The 18,092-nt window shown below is 40.0% G+C and overlaps 1 protein-coding gene across 2 annotated transcripts; it reads right to left on the bottom strand.

Moving 5' to 3' along the window:
* Positions 1 to 10: 10 nt before the first annotated feature.
* CALM2 (calmodulin 2) lies at positions 11 to 17,875 on the bottom strand. Of its 2 annotated transcripts, none has more exons than XM_054472833.1 (6): positions 15,824 to 17,875; positions 10,105 to 10,135; positions 2,340 to 2,483; positions 2,108 to 2,214; positions 1,567 to 1,702; positions 11 to 650 (listed from the first exon to the last, which is right to left on the bottom strand). In XM_054472833.1, exons 1-6 carry the CDS (start codon positions 15,824 to 15,826, stop codon positions 622 to 624), a joined length of 450 nt encoding a protein of 149 aa, XP_054328808.1. In that variant the 5' UTR covers positions 15,827 to 17,875; the 3' UTR covers positions 11 to 621. The 2 variants fall into 2 exon arrangements, with proteins under 2 accessions (XP_054328808.1, XP_063505469.1); XM_063649399.1 differs by lacking the exon at positions 15,824 to 17,875 and adding an exon at positions 11,796 to 11,842.
* Between the last annotated feature and the right edge of the window lie 217 nt (positions 17,876 to 18,092).

Below are 18,092 nucleotides of genomic sequence, written 5' to 3'. Positions count from 1 at the left end.
AGAGCAACCATTGGGTAAATTGTAATTTTTTTATTGGAAAACAAATATACAACTTGGAATGGATTTTGAGGCAAATTGTGCCATAAGCAGATTTTAAGTGGCTAAACAAAGTTTAAAAAGCAAGTAACAATAAAAGAAAATGTTTCTGGTACAGGACCAGCAGTACAAAAAAATAGTGTACGAGTACCTGGATAATACACCCGTTTTGCAATAGTGCAACTTTTAAGTACATATTGTTGACTGTCCATAGTCCACGCAGAGTTACAACTCCACACTTCAACAACAACATGCTGACAGTTCCTAAAGAAAACTACTTTAAAAAAGGCATAACCCAGATGTTCCCTCATTTGACCAACTCCATCTAAGTTTAGATGTGCAGAAGGGCTAGATATATCCAGAGTAAGCCACATGCAACATGTTACTTGATCAATTTTCTAAAATAAGGTTTTAGGACAATGACAGTAAGATAAGGGAAGAAAACATGGAGGAATGAAGTCCTAATTACTATACATGCATATTTTTTTGACAGTAGGGAGAAACCTTTTACAGATAAGTTACAAACAAAGAAAAGGCAAATAAACAATTTTGTACAAGAAATTTAACACATTCTGTACAAGGTCTTCACTTTGCTGTCATCATTTGTACAAACTCTGAAAAAGAAAAAGTACACAAAAAATTTGAGTCAATAGCAAAAGACAAAAACAAAACAAAACAAAACAAATCACATTTACTCAATTACTGAGTACTCTTTCTATTCCCCTCTTTCCTCAGAATTACCATTAAGTACAGAGGGAAGCTAGTTTATTGCCCAGGCTGGAACTTCATTAACCATAACTATTCAGGTTTATTAGTAAGAGCCAAATTAACGCTTTAGATAGGCCAATATAAAAAGAGCATTCTTGACTCTATCTTAGTTTAGACTTGAATTTTAAGTCTGCTGGATTACAAGACAATACTGTAAATTCAATGCTATGGGCTAGGTTTAATTTTTATAACATTACATTTTATGCTCTTCTAAGTTAAGTAGTTACATCATGAAAAAAATACAAAGTTTTACTGAAAATCCTTCAGTTTCTAAATGCCTTGCTTCCTGATATGGCCATCTTAGAGTTAATAGACACGATACTTTTGAAGCACATGTAAACTTCAGTTTCAGACTAAAGCCAATTAAAGAAAAAATACAGTGCGGGGAAAGAAAAGTCACAATCATTTCATTTTAGGAAACTCGGAATAAGTTTGCTTTCCACATTGTTCCACAATCACACAAACACTGAACAGTGCTTCTCAAACTTTATATATGAATCACCCAAGAATCCTATTAAAATGCTGATTCCAGGTGTAGGGATAGAACCTGATAGTAAATATTTCTAAATTAAGTTCTCAAGTCAGAGCAATGTTACCTAGTCTGCAGACAACACTCTGAATTTTAAGAAGGTTAAATATAAGTAACTGTTTTAGCATCCTAATTTGGGGGGAAGGGTCACTAATTTCAATCAGTTACCTAACAAGCACCTCTTATCTTAAAAATCAAAGTGAAGAATGAGGCGTGAGAGTGAAAAGATTTACCTTCATAGTTTACTTGACCATCACCATCAATATCTGCTTCCCTGATCATTTCATCAACTTCTTCATCTGTTAACTTCTCTCCAAGGTTTGTCATCACATGGCGAAGTTCTGCAGCACTAATATAGCCATTGCCATCCTAGCAAAAAATTTAGTATAGTTTCTGAGTCAAATTACAGACTTGAGAGTTGGAATGGAAATTTATCAAGTTTACTACTAAATTTCACATTGGGAGAAAAACATACTTTAGAAATGCATACAAATCTACACAGTTGACCTACAAATGTCATTAACAGCCAAGCAAAATGTCCTATATTGAAATCATTATTTCCTAGTCCCAAAGTCAAGTGACACCTCCTTTGACAAGATGAATGCAATACATGTATTAGAAAATCTATACTGAATTCTTAAAAAGCTTTTGCTTGATAATTAAAATATGTTGGTAAATCATCAAAAAAAAAACAAAAAAAAAACAAGTCTTCATAATGAGTCTTGGTATCTTCATTTCATCCTCAAAATTTAACATATCCAGTCCTTGACCTACCTTATCAAACACACGGAATGCTTCTCTAATTTCTTCTTCACTGTCCGTGTCTTTCATTTTTCTTGCCATCATTGTCAGAAATTCAGGGAAGTCAATTGTGCCATTACCTGAAATGGTTTAGTGGAAACATCAAAGCTTTAGTGGAAACATATAAGCAAACAGCAAAGGTTTAGTGGAACCATCTAAGTATCACTTCTTCAACCCCTCCCATCCTTCAAAACTGAAGACTTACCATCAGCATCTACTTCATTAATCATGTCCTGTAACTCTGCTTCTGTGGGATTCTGCCCAAGAGACCTCATTACAGTTCCCAATTCCTTTGTTGTTATAGTTCCATCACCATCTTTGTCAAATAGTGAAAAAGCTTCTTTGAATTCTGTTTGAAAGAAAGACCACAATCCAAATACACAGATTAATAATAAAATGTAACCTAAATGAAATGTAGTAACTCTTAAAGCCTACTCAGTGGTGGGATTGTGCCAGCGAATAGCCACTGCACTTCAGCCTGACCAAACTAAGACCCCACGTCTCAGAAAAACCCAAAAATTTTTAACGGAAAAATATCAATGGAGGTAGTAATTGAAATGTGACTTTGACTCCTAAAGATTAACCAATCTTTATGATACCTTATGATAATATTTCAAATATATCTTTGACCAATCATACCACTGTACTTTCATGCTGATCTAAGTAAAATTATCCTAGGTTTACAGAGGAAAAGAATCAAATCCCCAAATGACTGGCTCCTCTGTCACTAAAGCTGCTCTGTGAAACGTAATTCAAAATTACAGACCTAACCTACACTCACAAAACAAAAATAAGACTATTGGTACCCAAATACGTATTTCTACAGAGTAATTAAACTGTTTCTGTATACTGTGTTTAGAGTTAGCCACTATGTCTGAATCAATCACCTACTAAATTAAAACAGGCTACTTTCCCTTTCTAGTAAGGCAGGAGAAGGGACTATATAAAGTCTATAACAATGGGCTGATCAAGATATGAATGTCCAGTTTTAGCTAGATGCATGTCACTGAGAACAAAGATCATTTTGAGCTTTCTTTGGAATATTAAAACCCCAACCTTATACAGTGAAACTGATTATTCCTTAAGATCTTGTTGTGATAGTATGTTCCTTCTTGTTTTTTGGTTTTGAGATGGACTTTCACTCTTGTTGCCCAGGCTGGACTGCAATGGTGCAATCTCGGCCCACCGCAACCTCCTCCTCCCAGGATCAAGCAATTCTCCTGCCTCAGCCTCCCGAGTAGCTGGAATTACAGGCATGCACCACTACGCCCAGCTAATTTTCTATTTTTAATAGAGATGGGGTTTCTCCATGTTGGTCAGGCTGGCCTCGAACTCCCAACCTCAGGTGATCTGCCTGCCTCTGCCTCCCAAAGTGCTGGGATTACAGTGCATGAGCCACTGTGCCCGGCTATATGTTCCTTCTAATACATCACTAGATTACATGGAAACCTCCTGCTGGTGCAACACTCCAGACTACCTGGCTTCATTCACCATTTACAGATAAAGAAACTAAAACAGGCCAGGTGCAGTGGCTCACACCTGTAATCCTAGCACTTTGGGAGGCCAAGGTGGGCAGACTGCCTGAGCTCAGGAGGAGTTCCAGACCAGCCTGAACAACACGGTGAAACCCCGTCTCTACTAAAACACACACACACACACACACACACACACACACACAAATTAGCTGGGTGTGGCAGCATGCGCCTGTAGTCCCAGCTACTGGGGAGGCTGCGGCAGGAGAACTGCTTGAACCCGAGAGGCAGAGGCTGCAGTGAGCCGAGATCACACCACTGCACTCCAGCTTGGGCAACAGAGTGAGACCTGTCTCAAAAAAAAGAAAGAAAGAAACTAAAACAAACTAACTTTGATACTGCAAAGTTATACCAATGAGTAAATAATAAAGCTAGTATTTTCCAAGTAAGTCATTTCCCAGAAGATATTAGACCTTATCAGCAAATGAATACAAAAAGTTTCCAAGTTCATGGGGCCATTAAGCCATACATGGGGCCATTAAGCCAACATAGCCATACATTTGAAAATATGTGCGACACATGTGTAAGAAATGGTGTACCTTCTTTACGGTCCAAGGCCAATTTATTCCCTGCCTGCTTATCCCTACTCCAATTCGCGTACACCTTCCAGTTTCATTCCGTATTACCTCTTCCCTGGACTCAACTATTCTTCCACTAATTTGCCCCATTACCACATAAATATCTTCACATTGCTTAGCCTAAAACTAAATTGAAACCTTAGTTATATTTTAAGTGCTTGCCCTTATCCCTCCCCAAATTTTGGAAGGCACTACTACTCATACCAATTTCCTCTCTCCAAACAATCCACTATTTTAAAATGACATACAGCTCCAACTCATCACCTGAAAATGCTAAGTTTACCAGTGACCACTAGTCAGTCACCCAATCCATCAAGTATGTTTCAATGTGAAGCCATATGGCATAGAAACTAAAATGAGACTCTGTAACTTGACTACTGGGTTAGAATTTCCTAGCTCTGTTCCTTCTTCTGGCAATGCAATCTGGACAAGTTACTAAACCTTTTCTGCCTCAGCTTCCTCATTTCTGTGAAATGACATAAATGTGCCCAGTAAGTGGGGTGACACATTACACCATGCCCACAAGGGGTATTCACCTGGTCACCCCCCATAAAAAAATTAGTATGTGTCAAACACTTAGAACTATGTCCAACAAATACTTAATAAATGTCAAGATAAAGACTATCTCATTTTCTTGCAGCATCCAAAACTGCATGGAAAAACTCTCAAAACTTCTCTTGGCCTTCGTAACAGTACTTTGATTTTCCTCCTACCATATACTGCCAAAGGCTCTTACTCCTGTCTCTTATGTCTAGATGTGACCAATTTTATCTTTTCCACTCCTTGGCCACTTCATCTATACCCACTTACAACGAAGATATCTTTAGTCTATCCATCTCGCTCAATAAATATCTTTATTTCTGGCTGTCTACAGGATATAGCTCCCCTGGCTGATGACAAGCAAAACATATGAAAATGAATTCTATACTCCCAGGCAACCCTAAAGATACTAGCAAAAGCCCAAGAGCCACTTTTAACTCTTTCAGTCTGAAATCTGTCAACAAGTCTTGAATTCTATCATTTAAATACTATCTGATTTTTCCTCCATCTCTACAACTAGTATTTTGGGGTTCAAGGCTCCATCATCCTTTGCTGGGGTTTTACAATTGCCTCCTAACTGCAATCTTTCTTATTCAAATATTACTGTTTTATAGAGAAACTCATCTAATACCAATCAGAAGGTTCGTACCACACTAATTGATTTTATGAAAATAGTATACAGTGCTAACCTAGATCAACCTAGTAACAAAAATAGATCAGGGAGTCTCCACCTGCAAATGGCACAATTGATAAAGACATTTCAATTTTACTGTTTTTGAAACAGAATGTAGAAATATCCAGAAATACATATGTTGGAGTTCAGACACATTGCACCTTTCACCTAATACAGGTTACAAGAAAATTAAAGGACTTTGAGGTATTTGTTTATATTACATTCTCTGCTATGGGTATCTTTTAACACCACCATTAGGTGCATAAATTCCCAATGTTTAATTAGCAGTAATCACCTTTCCATTATACGATTTAACAAAAAGCTAAATACTGGAAGATGCATAGTGTAAGATTATTTATAACTTTCAAGAAATTTAAAAATCTAATAACACTTAAAATGTTTGCTAGAATAAGTAAAATGCAGAAAATAAAACCGTATCTATGCTAATACTATTTGTTATTCATTCAAGAAAGGAATAAACAACATTTCTTTTAAAGGTCAAGGTTTATTCCAAATTTCTACTTGTATTTTTATACTAAAGAGTGAAAAATACCTGTAAAAACTCAAAATAATAAACCCCAAAGTAAAATTTTAATTCACCTGCCTTTACAGTTTACCTGTACTTCAAAACTAGCATAATCTTTATGTATAGAAGCATATAATTCTAAACAGTAACTCCCAGGAATGACTTGAAATTAATCCAAGAGTCAAAACCTAAACACACAATAAAGAGAACAGGTCCTGAATGCCACAGAACAGCTATCTTCTACGTAATTGATAGGTATAAGGAACCTACCAAAATCCATTTTAGCTGACCAAATTGAAACTTTCAGAAAAATCTATTACTCAAGTTTTATTTGTTCATTAGCAACCCCAAGTCCCTTCCCTAATTAGTTTATTACCTAAACATATAATTTTATTAAAATAACATGTTTTAAAAATTTTATTAAGATAGGTTATCACAAGACAATTACAAAACAAATCAAATGACTACTTATTAACTTCTATTTCTTCACAAAATTCTGAACTTAATAATCCCTTAAAGACCATGTACTGGAATTCTTTTGGCACTTCATGCAGTTGTTGTTATACATTGAGTAATATTAATATTTTTATCAAACAAATTTGGACCTTGAAAATTTAATGAAAGTTTAGGTACAGACTTCTTAAGGAAAAAATACTGTACATTTTTCCTATCAGTCTTCCAAAAGTCAAACAGCAACAACTAATGACATCATGGCAGAGTTATCAACAAAATGAACTTGTTAGTGATGTCATACTAGACTGGAATGCTCTATACGACCAGGTAATATAAAAAATTTTAGGCCGGGCGCAGTGGCTCATGCCTGTAATCCCAACACTTTGGGAGGTCGAGGTGAGTAGATCACCTGACGTCAGGAGTTCAAGACCAGCCTGGCCAACATGGTGAAACCCCATCTCTCCTAAAAATACAAAAACTAGCTGGGCGTGATGGTGTGCGCCTGTAATCCCAGCTACTTGGGAGACTGAGCTAAGAGAATCGCTTGAAGTTGGACAGCAAAGGGTGCAGTGAGCCAAGATCATGCTGCTGCACTCCAGCCTGGGCAAGAGTGAAGCTCCATCTCAAAAAAAAAAAAAAAAAAAAAAAATTTAGTAACTTCATCTAAACAAGGATGTTAGTGGTCACCAGCACTTACAACTAAAAAAAAAAAAAAAAAAAAATTTTTTTTCTCTTTTTTTGAGACAGGGTCTTGCTGTGTTGCCCAGACTGGTCTTGAACTCCTGGGCTCAAGCAATCCCACTGCCTCAGCCTCCCAAAGTGCTGGGATTAGACATGCGCCACCATGCCCAGCCACCAACAATTACAATTTACCAGATTAAAAAATTGCCTTCATCTCAAAGGTAAACACTGAAATATACCAAATTTGGGCAGAAGGGACTTGGAGAGTAGGCAGAAATCTTAGGATAGTAGTGCTCTAAAACTTTTTTATGTTACACACTCATTGAGAATAAAATTTATTCAAGAAATATTCAATGATAACTATGTGGCAGGTACTGGGCCTACAAAGTAGAAGAAAAAGGTCCCTGACCGCACATGATTTTTATTTTAGTACATAAAAGTTTTGGTTCCTCTTCCCTAAATCTTAACTGAAACCTGGAGGTCCAAGGAATGGCTTTAAAGAAATCTGTGGTCTAGGAAAAGGTAAGGTAAGAAGAGAACCTAAGAAGATTTTTTTCCCTCTACTCCCGTTGGAAACCTAATTTTATGATGAAAGCCAAGAAAAGACAGGATTTAACTTAAAGACAATAAAGAGAACAGGTCCTGAATGTCACAGTTTTGATGAACTACAAGTATTCTTTATAAGAATTCTATCAGGCCAGGCATGGTGACTCACACCTGTAATCCCAGCACTTTGGGAGGCTGAGGCAGGTGGATCACCTGAAGTTGCGAGTTTGAGACCAGCCTGACCAACATGAAGAAACCCCATCTCTACTAAAAATACAAAAATAGCCAGGTGGTGCATGCCTCTAATCCCAGCTACTGGGCAGGCTGAAGCACAACTGCTTGAACCCGGGAGACGGAGGTTGCGCCATTGTACTCCAGCCTGGGCAACAAGAGTGAAACTGTCTCAAAAAAATTTAAAAAATAAAAATGCTATCAATCACTGAAGAGGGATCCTCTTATATTCAATAGACACAAACTTTTTTTTTTTTTCTTTTGAGACAAAGTCTCGCTCTGTTGCCCAGGCTGGAGTGCAGTGGCATGATCTTGCCTCACTGCAACCTCTGCCTCCCAGGTTCAAGTGATTCTCCTGCCTCAGCCTCCTGAGTAGCTGGGATTACAGACACACGCCACCACGCCTGGCTAAATTTTTGTATTTTTAGGAGAGACGGGGTTTCACCACGTTGGCCAGGCTGGTCATGAACTCCTGACCTCAAGTGATCCGCCTCGGCCTCCCAAAGTGCTGGAATTACAGGCGTGAGCCACTGCGCCCGGCCAACAAACTTTCTTTTTAAAGAGTTGTGTGTTTAGGAGAGCAGACCATCAACTATGCAATAGGCACATTGAGTAACACGTTTTCTACCCTAAAGTGAACATGCTGTACTGCATACAGTAGGTGCCACTACCTAACTGGGAATATTGAGAAATGTATTAGAGAAGGTCAGAGTTTAAGAGTGAAAGTATCAGATAGCCTGAGACAGTTTGGGAAGGAGACAGTATATTTATAAAAAACTACTTCAGAAAAACATTTTGATGATACATTTACTTTGTAGAGATGGGGTCTCACTATGTTGCCCAGGCTGGTCTCAAACTCCTGGGCTCAAGTGATCCTACTGCCTCAGCCTCCCAAAGTGATAAGATTACCAGCCATCAGGCCCAGTCTGTTTTTTTTTTTGAGGAGACATGAGATCAAATAGGTGATACCTTTAAAACAGTGTAACTCAACAAAAAAAAAATTATTCCCTAAACTGTTTGCTTTTTGTTCGTAACATTCAATACATGTAATTTACCAACCTCAGAAAGTAAAAACTAAGTCAAATTACACAGTAAGTAAAAATAAAACCTGCTTAAATTTGTCTTTAATACTAATAGCTTTCTACCTACAGTCCTATCAAATAGTATTTGAGGTGACTAGTGTAATTCTGGTATTCCTCAAATTTCTATGCTTATGGAAGTGGGGAGCTTGCTTTAAATGGGCTATACAGTTCCAACCGGGTTTCTCAGTTTTCTCCAGCATAAGAAAAAGTGCTCGAGTGTTTTTGAGCTCTTATCAAACCCTTCCTGCTTACTGTGAAAACTGTGGCAAATAAACTGCTTGGTGCTCATGCTAATAAAAGTCTCTAATGAAAACAAAGGAATAGTTTGCAAAGCATTTCAACACTACAATTAAAACAAAACAAAACAAAACAAAAACTCCAGCAAGGGGGGAAAAAAAAGTTTCCCCAACATTGACATTAATCAGCCATCTCAAAGTATAAGAATAAATCAAAAGTATTAATGTTCTATGGCATGGCATAAAGAGAACACGACATCAGGTTTTATGTAATAATTTTGCATACTTCCATAGCAAACTAAAAGGGACAAGATTTAAGCAGCTTCATTTCAACAGCTGTCACTGCTTTTTAAGAGAAAAATCCATATTGCTACAGTGACATTTATAAAATAGAATGCCAACTTCTTAAATTTTTTCACTTGAGAAATGGTTACTCCCTGATTGATTATATATGCAATTCTTAGGTTAAAATGTTAGCTAATTTTAACTAGGGTAAATTCAATGTTCCTTTTTTGATTCTCCATTTCAAGTTGCCTTAGTTACTTCTTGGCCTCCTTTTCTAGAGTGTTAGCTAGCTCAGAATTCCTGTTTATACTAAGGTAGTCTTCAGAAAACAAAACGAAGACCACCACTACACCACAAGGCTCCAAAGTATATCCACGCAGACTAAAATACATGTCTTTAATTACAATTAGCCCCGCACATCTTCCATCGGCAAGTTTACAATCCCACTTGCCAAAGCAGGTTGAATTCTCTATTATATTATACCCATATGTTAGTATCCATGACATATACCAAAGTCAATTATTTCATACAAGTCTTTTATTCTGACGTTGGCTATTCAATTTAGAATAACAATCTAATGGGTACAATCTAGCTGAGTATTTCTCACCTGCAATCTGCTCTTCAGTCAGTTGGTCAGCCTACAAAGAGATCAAAGAGGTAGGTTAGTGACTTGAGAGTATGTAGATTAGCAGTTACAGAAACAAGTTTAAAACCTTTCAAGGGTTACCATGTACTGTTTCATTTAGTTCCAGCAACAAACACATCTGGGTAGAAAATGCACACATCTGGTTTATCTTATCTTCAAAGCTAAGCTGTCTTAACTCCAAGTTTAAGATATACAAGTACTTCAGAATATTTTTGAAAGTATACTTTAGAATCCAATAGAAACATTGCTTCCTTTTTCAACGTTAGAATAGCTAAACTTAAGCTCACTTCTATTCCAGATATAAATCACCAGAAATTCCCACTGAATCAAAATGCTTCAGGCTCACAAAATGAAAATTACTCCCACAAATGGTTAAACACATTGTTTTGAAATTAAAGTGATTAAAAAAAAAAAAAAAAGGCACAACAAGCTTTTATTCCTTCTCACCCAGCAGGCAAAATGCAAAGAATCCAGAGCTCTGAACTACAATACCGTAATATTTACCAAATGTTTGAAAGTTCAGCCATCCATTTTCTCTTGGTTTTTAAAATCCCAAAGTAAGCCCAAGGCTTGTGATTTTTTTTTTAATAGCACTTGGTTTTCTTCAGAAAATATTTTCTGCCATTTGCTAAAAACCCATTATAAATTTTATCCTTATTCAATCTTAATAACCTTACAATGGTATCATCCCCTATCTTACAGATAAGGAATGAGGCTAGGGTTAAGTGGGAGTGGGGCAGACAAAATTAGTAGAACCAAGATAAAGCACTAAGGTGTCAGACATACCCAGTAACTTTTAGCTTTTAATTCAGAGCACCGTAATATATAAAGATGATTGCAAAATATCCAGACTCCTTGTTGTATTCTTTGAACATGCACTTTCTTTCACTGCTTATTAGTATATACATCCATGAAGCAACTGCTTATGGGGTATTGAGAAGCACAGACAAGAAATAGCCTCCTATCTAAAATCCCTACCAACATGGGAGTCAAGTATACAATGATTAATCCATTCATTTATTTGTAGGTAAAAGAAAAATAAACATTGCCTGGCTTCATTCTTTTTAAATGAACACACCCCTGGGAAAAGTAACACCTTAATGTGGAATGGCTTCACATTTTCTCTAGGGCACAACATGAGAAAATTCGAGAAGGAATCCAGAAAGTAGTTTATTTTCCCTGCTCAACAATTTTTATTTGACCACGATGTAAATCAAATTCATTAAAAAAAAAAAAAAAGCTGGTAACTTAAAATTGAAGAGCCAATAATTAAGTTCAAATACAGAGTTTGTAAAATAAAAAATGTATCCACTTTTATCCCTAAAGTCCAAATCCTCCACCAACAAATATTTGGTGTGAAGTAAGTCACAGATTGTTTACCCAAGGAATAAGGTTTAAAATCCAGTAAATCTACTGAGTTATTTACTTTGTATTAATAGAAGCTACGTTACTTCAGTTTATTGCATTTTGCAGGACATCCATCATTTCTGAAAGGAAAGGCAACCTGGCATGCATGGCGTGGGGGGAAAAGCATCAAGTTCTGAGTCACAGGCTAGTATCCCAGCTCTGCCATTTAATAGCTGTGTGACCTTGGAAGTGGTACTCATCCTCTCAGTCAACTTCATTTGTAGCACAAGAATAACAATACTTACCTTGCAAGGTGGTTGTGCAAAGTGAGATGCTATGTACAAAGCTAACCTAAAGAGTTAAATGGTAACCATTATTTCATATAAGTTAACTAAACAAAGAACCTACAATGTTAAATATCAACCTGACTAGCTCAATTTCCACACAGAATGTAGGCATGCATGGCATTTATTAAGCCCTTTATGGTAAGCCTACTCTATTCAATGTTAACTTTGTTTAAGCTGAGAAAATTTATGCAAACTAAATCCACAAGGTGCAACCCAGCGACAGATGCAGCAGGTGACATCACTTTAAGGCTAAAAAAAAGTTGAGCTAAATGTGTGGCAGACACTGCAGCCTGTGTGAAAGTTGAAGGATCCCGTATTCTGTACAGGAAGGGAGACAGGTTCGTTCTCTCTACATGGTGTAATGTGTGTCGGGGGGGGATGGGATTTTGGGAAGGCTACTATATATGAAACATGAGAAGCCTTAGGAAGAAAAGAGGATGTTAGCAATTAAGGAACCACTGTCCAATTTTGTTTGGAAAGTCAAAATTTAGGGACCTTATACCATCTTGTCTAACTCCCTACCTCCAAGCAAATGCAATCTTGGAAGAGATCACAAAAATGAGCTTCAAGGAATGAACTAAGCACCCAAGAGACTAAATTACTCACATAACCTGAAGGCTCTCAATTTTGCTTGGAAGGTTGAGAAGCTTTTTGTATTTACTACTTTACCCAGAGTTCAGGTTTTAGAATAAACTTTTACCAGCAATATCCAGATTAAAGCCTACTATAAATCAAGAAGACTTCCTAGCACTAACTTTCCCAACTGCTACAAAGGCGAATAAATTTGGTTCTTGTTTCCATGGAGTGCCATTTTCTTAGAAGAACCAGAAGAATTATACTTTTGGGAAAACTCAAGCTTATTAACATGTATGTTTTTCTCAGTAAAGGGAAGAATTCACTAGAGAGATAACTTGTTCTTACTCCCTTATTTCGGTAGCTATTGATATAATTCTTCCCACTGTTCTTGCCACTCCAGAGAAAGTTCCTAAGCATTAGTATACTCTCAGGTTCCTCCCTAGACCTCCTGTACTAGAATGTTCATTTTGGAGAACCAAAGGTGATCTGTCAACTCTAAGAAGCACGACCCTGTATTACATTAGCGACCTGAAGTGAATATATTATGTACCTATCAAACATTTCCTACATGCCATTCAAAAATATGCATGAATACTGCTGGAGTTTAGTGAGAGGTGGTGTTCTTATCTGAATACATGTGTGAGCCCATAGGCTTGAAATGGAACACAAACTGCTATCCTTCATCCACTCCTGTCTGTTCATTCCCATCAGGTGCTACTTTGATACAACAAAGGATTCCTATTTGAAGTTTTTTCTACAATTATGGAAGCCAGGATATTTGTTTTACCTGTATCAAAAGCAATCTAAATTATTTCATCAGGGTAAAAAGACACCTCATTCTGAAGAATAGTACTTACATAGCATCTCTCACCAAAAGATCACTGGAACAAAATGGCTTCATAAAAATTAGGGCTATTACTAAAGGCCTAAATTCTAGCTGAAGCTAGAGCTTTCTATATTTTAAAAGAGCCAAATCCTTTGATCTTCTGAGCCTAACAGAAACAGGCCTTGGCACTTATAAGAACAATTATTTAGACTCAAGTGACAAAAATTTTCTACCTTTTTACATTTTTTACTTACCTAATCACCCTGGACTCAAAGTCCTCTTGAAGCAACCCCGTTTTCAGTGAGCATATGTTGACCACATTTAAACTCAAGAGTTACATGAGCAATCTTACTTTACCTTCCATATAACATTTTTTATACTTTAACTTGGGGTCCTAATTTTTTTTATTTTTTGAGAGACAGGGTCTCACTTTGTTGCCCAGGGAGTGCAGTGGTGTGATCATAGCTCACTACAGTCTCCAACTCTCGGGCCCAAGATGATCCTCCTGCCTCAGCCCATTGAGTAGCCAGGACCACACGCACAGGCCACTATGTTCGGCTAATTTTTTTTTAATTGGATTCCTAATGTAAAATCTCAGTCCTCTAATTGTGAAGTTATCTGAAGGCAACTTTCAAATTTACTAATGGTATCTGTCAATTTTTATTAAGATTTTTTTTTTCGACTTTGTCTCTTATAGTAAGAGCTGTCAATTTATCAGAAAACCCCCAAAACACCAGTGATGCAAACAGTAACTACAAAAGCTTAACACTGGGCAAGGGACCAGAAATGCGTAGATACCAACTCTACCAAGAAAAATCTATTCGAATTACTGATTCAATTATCAAAACAGATTAAAGAAAACTTTACCCTTCATTTTTTTTTTAAAAAAAAAGCTTACTCCACAACTTGTAATGTTTATTACATATGCCTGTAACTACATCTTTAAGAAAGCAAATGTAACCAGCACATTCAAATTCAGAATAATATTTGAAGTATCAAGATGAAGGGAATCCATCAAACGTCAATGAACGCTAGTTTTATTTAAGGTGAAATCCTCTCCCCACACCCATACAGGCTGGAGGTTTCAGTTGGCAAGGATCCCCAACTCCTGTTTAAGATGTCACCTTGCCTCCTGGACACACCCATCGCTGTAACCACTTGGCAGGAGGAACCACAAAGTAAGTATCACAAAGTATCACAGATCACCGCCCTCATTAGGTGTTTTTTTTTTTTTTTTTTTTTTTAGGAAAGAACATGATCTCCCAGTCTGAGGTGACCAGAAAATGCTTTAAAAAATTCCCTGCTCCTTCTCCGCATACACTCTTCCATCACAGTATTTGACAGACAGACATCATACAAACCAAGTGTACGTCAAGACGACCTGGCAACTTCTACAAGGAATTTAGGGGTCGTTTTCAAAGCAGCAGAAGGGGAGCAATGTTTTTATGTGGTCGTGGTTCTTGAACATTAGGACTGCACGCTGTTTTCAAGAATAGAATAGAGACAGGGGCTCTTCAAAGGCATCCATCCAACTGTTCCAAAACCGACTTTCAGAAGGCAGTCACCCCGGAGCTTGCTTCCCTCCGGCGGTGAACAGGAAATGCCTTGTAGAACCCTAGCTGGAGCCGAACACTTTCCCTAACAAGACGTATATTACAAGGATGCGCCCCTGACTTCAGGGGTAAAGCTAATTTCTTTCAACGACAGACACTTTAAAAAGCAATTTTTTTAAAGCATCCGGCCTGGGTGGTGGAAGACGCCCCAGGGCCCAGATGGAGCAGGAAGATTAGGGTTGCCAGAGGGGGATGGGAAACCGTCGAGGCCCCCCTCCCCCACCCATCCCCACCAACGGCCTCGCAGCGCCACGGAGATCTCCGCAGTCCTGCAGGTGCCAGCACAGCAGCTGGAGCTCGAGCGGGGCCGAGCGGGGCGGCGGCTCCGGGTCCCGCGCGGCGCTCGCCCGCCCCGCCCCCACCGGCCGCTCCCTGCGCCGCGCGGGCTCGGCCCACACAGCGCGCCGCCCGCCCGCCCGCGCGCCCTCTGGATCCCGGCACGCGGAGGACGCGGGCTAACTGCGACGCCGGCGCTCGCCCCAGGGCACCGCGCGCTCCTCCCGCCCCCTGGGCGCATGGCGGCCGCAAGCGGACAAAGGCGCTTCCTGGCGCCCGCGCTAACCGTCGGTTGGGTGGATTGAATCCGGCCCCTGCTTGACCTTTCCAGACGCCCGACAGAAGGCTCTCTGCGCTCCCTCTCTCCCTTCCTTCACTTTCTCTCCTTCCCGTGCACTGGGCAGTCCCTCATCCCGGACCCATCCTCCTCCAGCCAAGCCCCCGAGGAGCTTCACCACCTCGGGAACTGTGCGTCCGGCCCTCAACTCACTAGAGGAAGCCCCCCTGAGGACAACGGGGGTGGGGGAGCACCTGCGACACAACCGTCGCGGGCATCCCTGGCCTCTTTCGCGCCATCCCTCTGACAGAAACCACTCCTTGAAAGTGTAAGGGAGGCGAGTTTCCTTTCTTTGGTCAGTTCGCTCCAGTCTCTTCCCCCCACAGGCCCAGCGCCGGCAGCTCAGCGATGCACTCACCATGCTGCAAGCGCTACCGGTTTCCGAGACGCGACCACACAACCACTCAGCTCGCTCTCTCCACTCGGACTAATTCGCCTCCTCCGCCCCCAGCGCCTCATAAACACCTCCCTCCGCCAGATCCCTCCGCCGCATCCAGATAACGGAACATCGCAAACGAGTCCCGGCCAACCCCCTCCCCTCAAACTCTTCTCGGGACCCCTTTCTTCATAGTTATTTGGTCGATGAGGCAACAGATCAAGGAAAGTGGGCGAACGGATGACGTAAGTGGGTTTCATTTCCAGCGAGCCGTTAAAAGGCCGGTGGAGCGGCCCCTGAGGGGCGCTACTTTGCGGCGCGGAGGAGCATCGTGGCGGCGATGCGTGACCCGATGGTCGTTGAGCCGGCCTCTGATTGGCTGGTTTGTACCTGCAATGCGTCACTGGGACTCGCAGTCGCCGCCGGGACGCGGTGCGGCTTCTGCCGTTGCTGCTCGGGCCGCGCTGTCCTGGCAACTGCGCCAGGCGGCAGAGTCGGCCGGCCGCTTTGCGCTTGGCTGGAGAATCTTCCTCTTCCACGTATCCTTCCCTGCCACACTCACCCACTTTCCCGCCCCTTATTGAGGGGTAGACGAAAACACTTTAAGCCGATAAAGAATGAAGCTGAAAGATTCCGATAAACGCGTACCCTGAATTCAGCTTTTTAACCTAGTGTTTTGGCCTCGTGGAAGCCGCACGTTCTTCATTTCACGCCCTCACAAAACCCATGTAAATCTGGACACGGGCAAATGTAGCTGTTCAGCTGACAGGATAATCTCAAAGGGTCTTTCGTTTATACTTCCTCTTCGCGTTCTTTGCCAGGGGTAATTTACCAGAAAAGAAAAGTAACTCAAAAGTCACAGTATCAGCTTCAGTGGGATTAGTCTCTCTCGAAATGGCCCCTTGTTATCGTGGGGTTAAAGGGTTCTGGATTGGACAGAGCTGGGCATGATGAGTTAGTTGGGTCCCTCTCTCAGATGCATGACCTTGGGTGAGTCATTTAATTTTTACCCTCACTTGTAAAATACAGGCAATAAGACCTATCTCGAAAGAATATTGTGGGAATTAGAATTAGGCAAAGATTAGAATTAATGTAAAGTGTTAAAGTACCTGGCACAGGGTAGGACTCCAATAATTGGTAACTATAATATGCCTTCCCCTTCATAGTAAATTTGCCCTTTTGGGTTTCTAACTCCACAGATTTAAATGAATATTTTAAAAACCACATAAAAACTAACTCCTTGGTCCCATCCAAAATAAGCAAAGGTGTACATACCTGAAATATTTAACAGGTGGATAGTGAACACCTACTGTGTGAACTCGGTTTGATTATAATTGTAACTATAGAAGGGCTTACGAGATGCAGAGGTGAGGGTCTTAGTCCTCTATAAGAGGTTCCAAAAAGGGTTCCTAGAGAAGATAACTCCTAAATTGTCTAATGTTATAAAATGGACTAGGAAAAAGCAGGGAGGAAAGAAGGGAGCAAGTTCTGGGTGAAGTAAGTAACAGCAAAGGCCCGGAGGTGTGTAATTGCGTGGTATGATGGAGGAGTTGCAAGGGGATAGGCATTACTAAAGCCCAAAGTAGACAGCCAGCCCCATTAGGCAGAGACGACGCTGGGAAATTAAAGAGGAGTAAGGTTTAAATCTCAAAATGCAGTTCCTTAAGAAGATTGTTGGTAGAATCCAGCTCAGACAAAAAAAAAAAAGAAATCATCACAGGCCATATCAAGGTCTGAGAATTTTCCACTAAAAAGCACAGGCATGTGGACCTTTAAAACCCAGTGAACAGCATTTTTTGCAAGCCAAAGTGAAATCTTGCCTACTGAAGACAGCTCCCTACAGAACATTGCCCTGCCCAGCAAGACCATTTCTGATGCTAACAGCTATCTGCACCCACTTGGAAGGCTTCAGTGGAATTTAACCTCCTTTAGCCAAGTTAGACATTTTCTCACACCATCAAAAATCTTTTCTTTGCCAGGCCAGAGGTGGGTCCTCTTTCTGTCAGTCATGCAAACCAGGCATTAAACGCTCTTCCAATTAGTGTTGGCAACCCTGTGACCTTCTTTTCAGATGAATGACCAGTCAGTGGAAACTCAGGACCCTGTGCTTCTATTGTCCTTGCTAATGTGGTGACGTAATGATGGTGGGGGGAAAGGAGATTTAATTAACTTTATCCTGTGAATGAAATACCATTGAGACAGAATGTTACTTAAAAGTGGGCACCTCTGCTTCAGAATCTGAGCTGAAAAC

This window comes from Pongo pygmaeus, chromosome 12, assembly GCF_028885625.2.
Source record: "Pongo pygmaeus isolate AG05252 chromosome 12, NHGRI_mPonPyg2-v2.0_pri, whole genome shotgun sequence".
Taxonomy (NCBI): Eukaryota; Metazoa; Chordata; class Mammalia; order Primates; family Hominidae; genus Pongo; species Pongo pygmaeus.
This window is presented reverse-complemented; position numbering and strand designations above follow the sequence as displayed.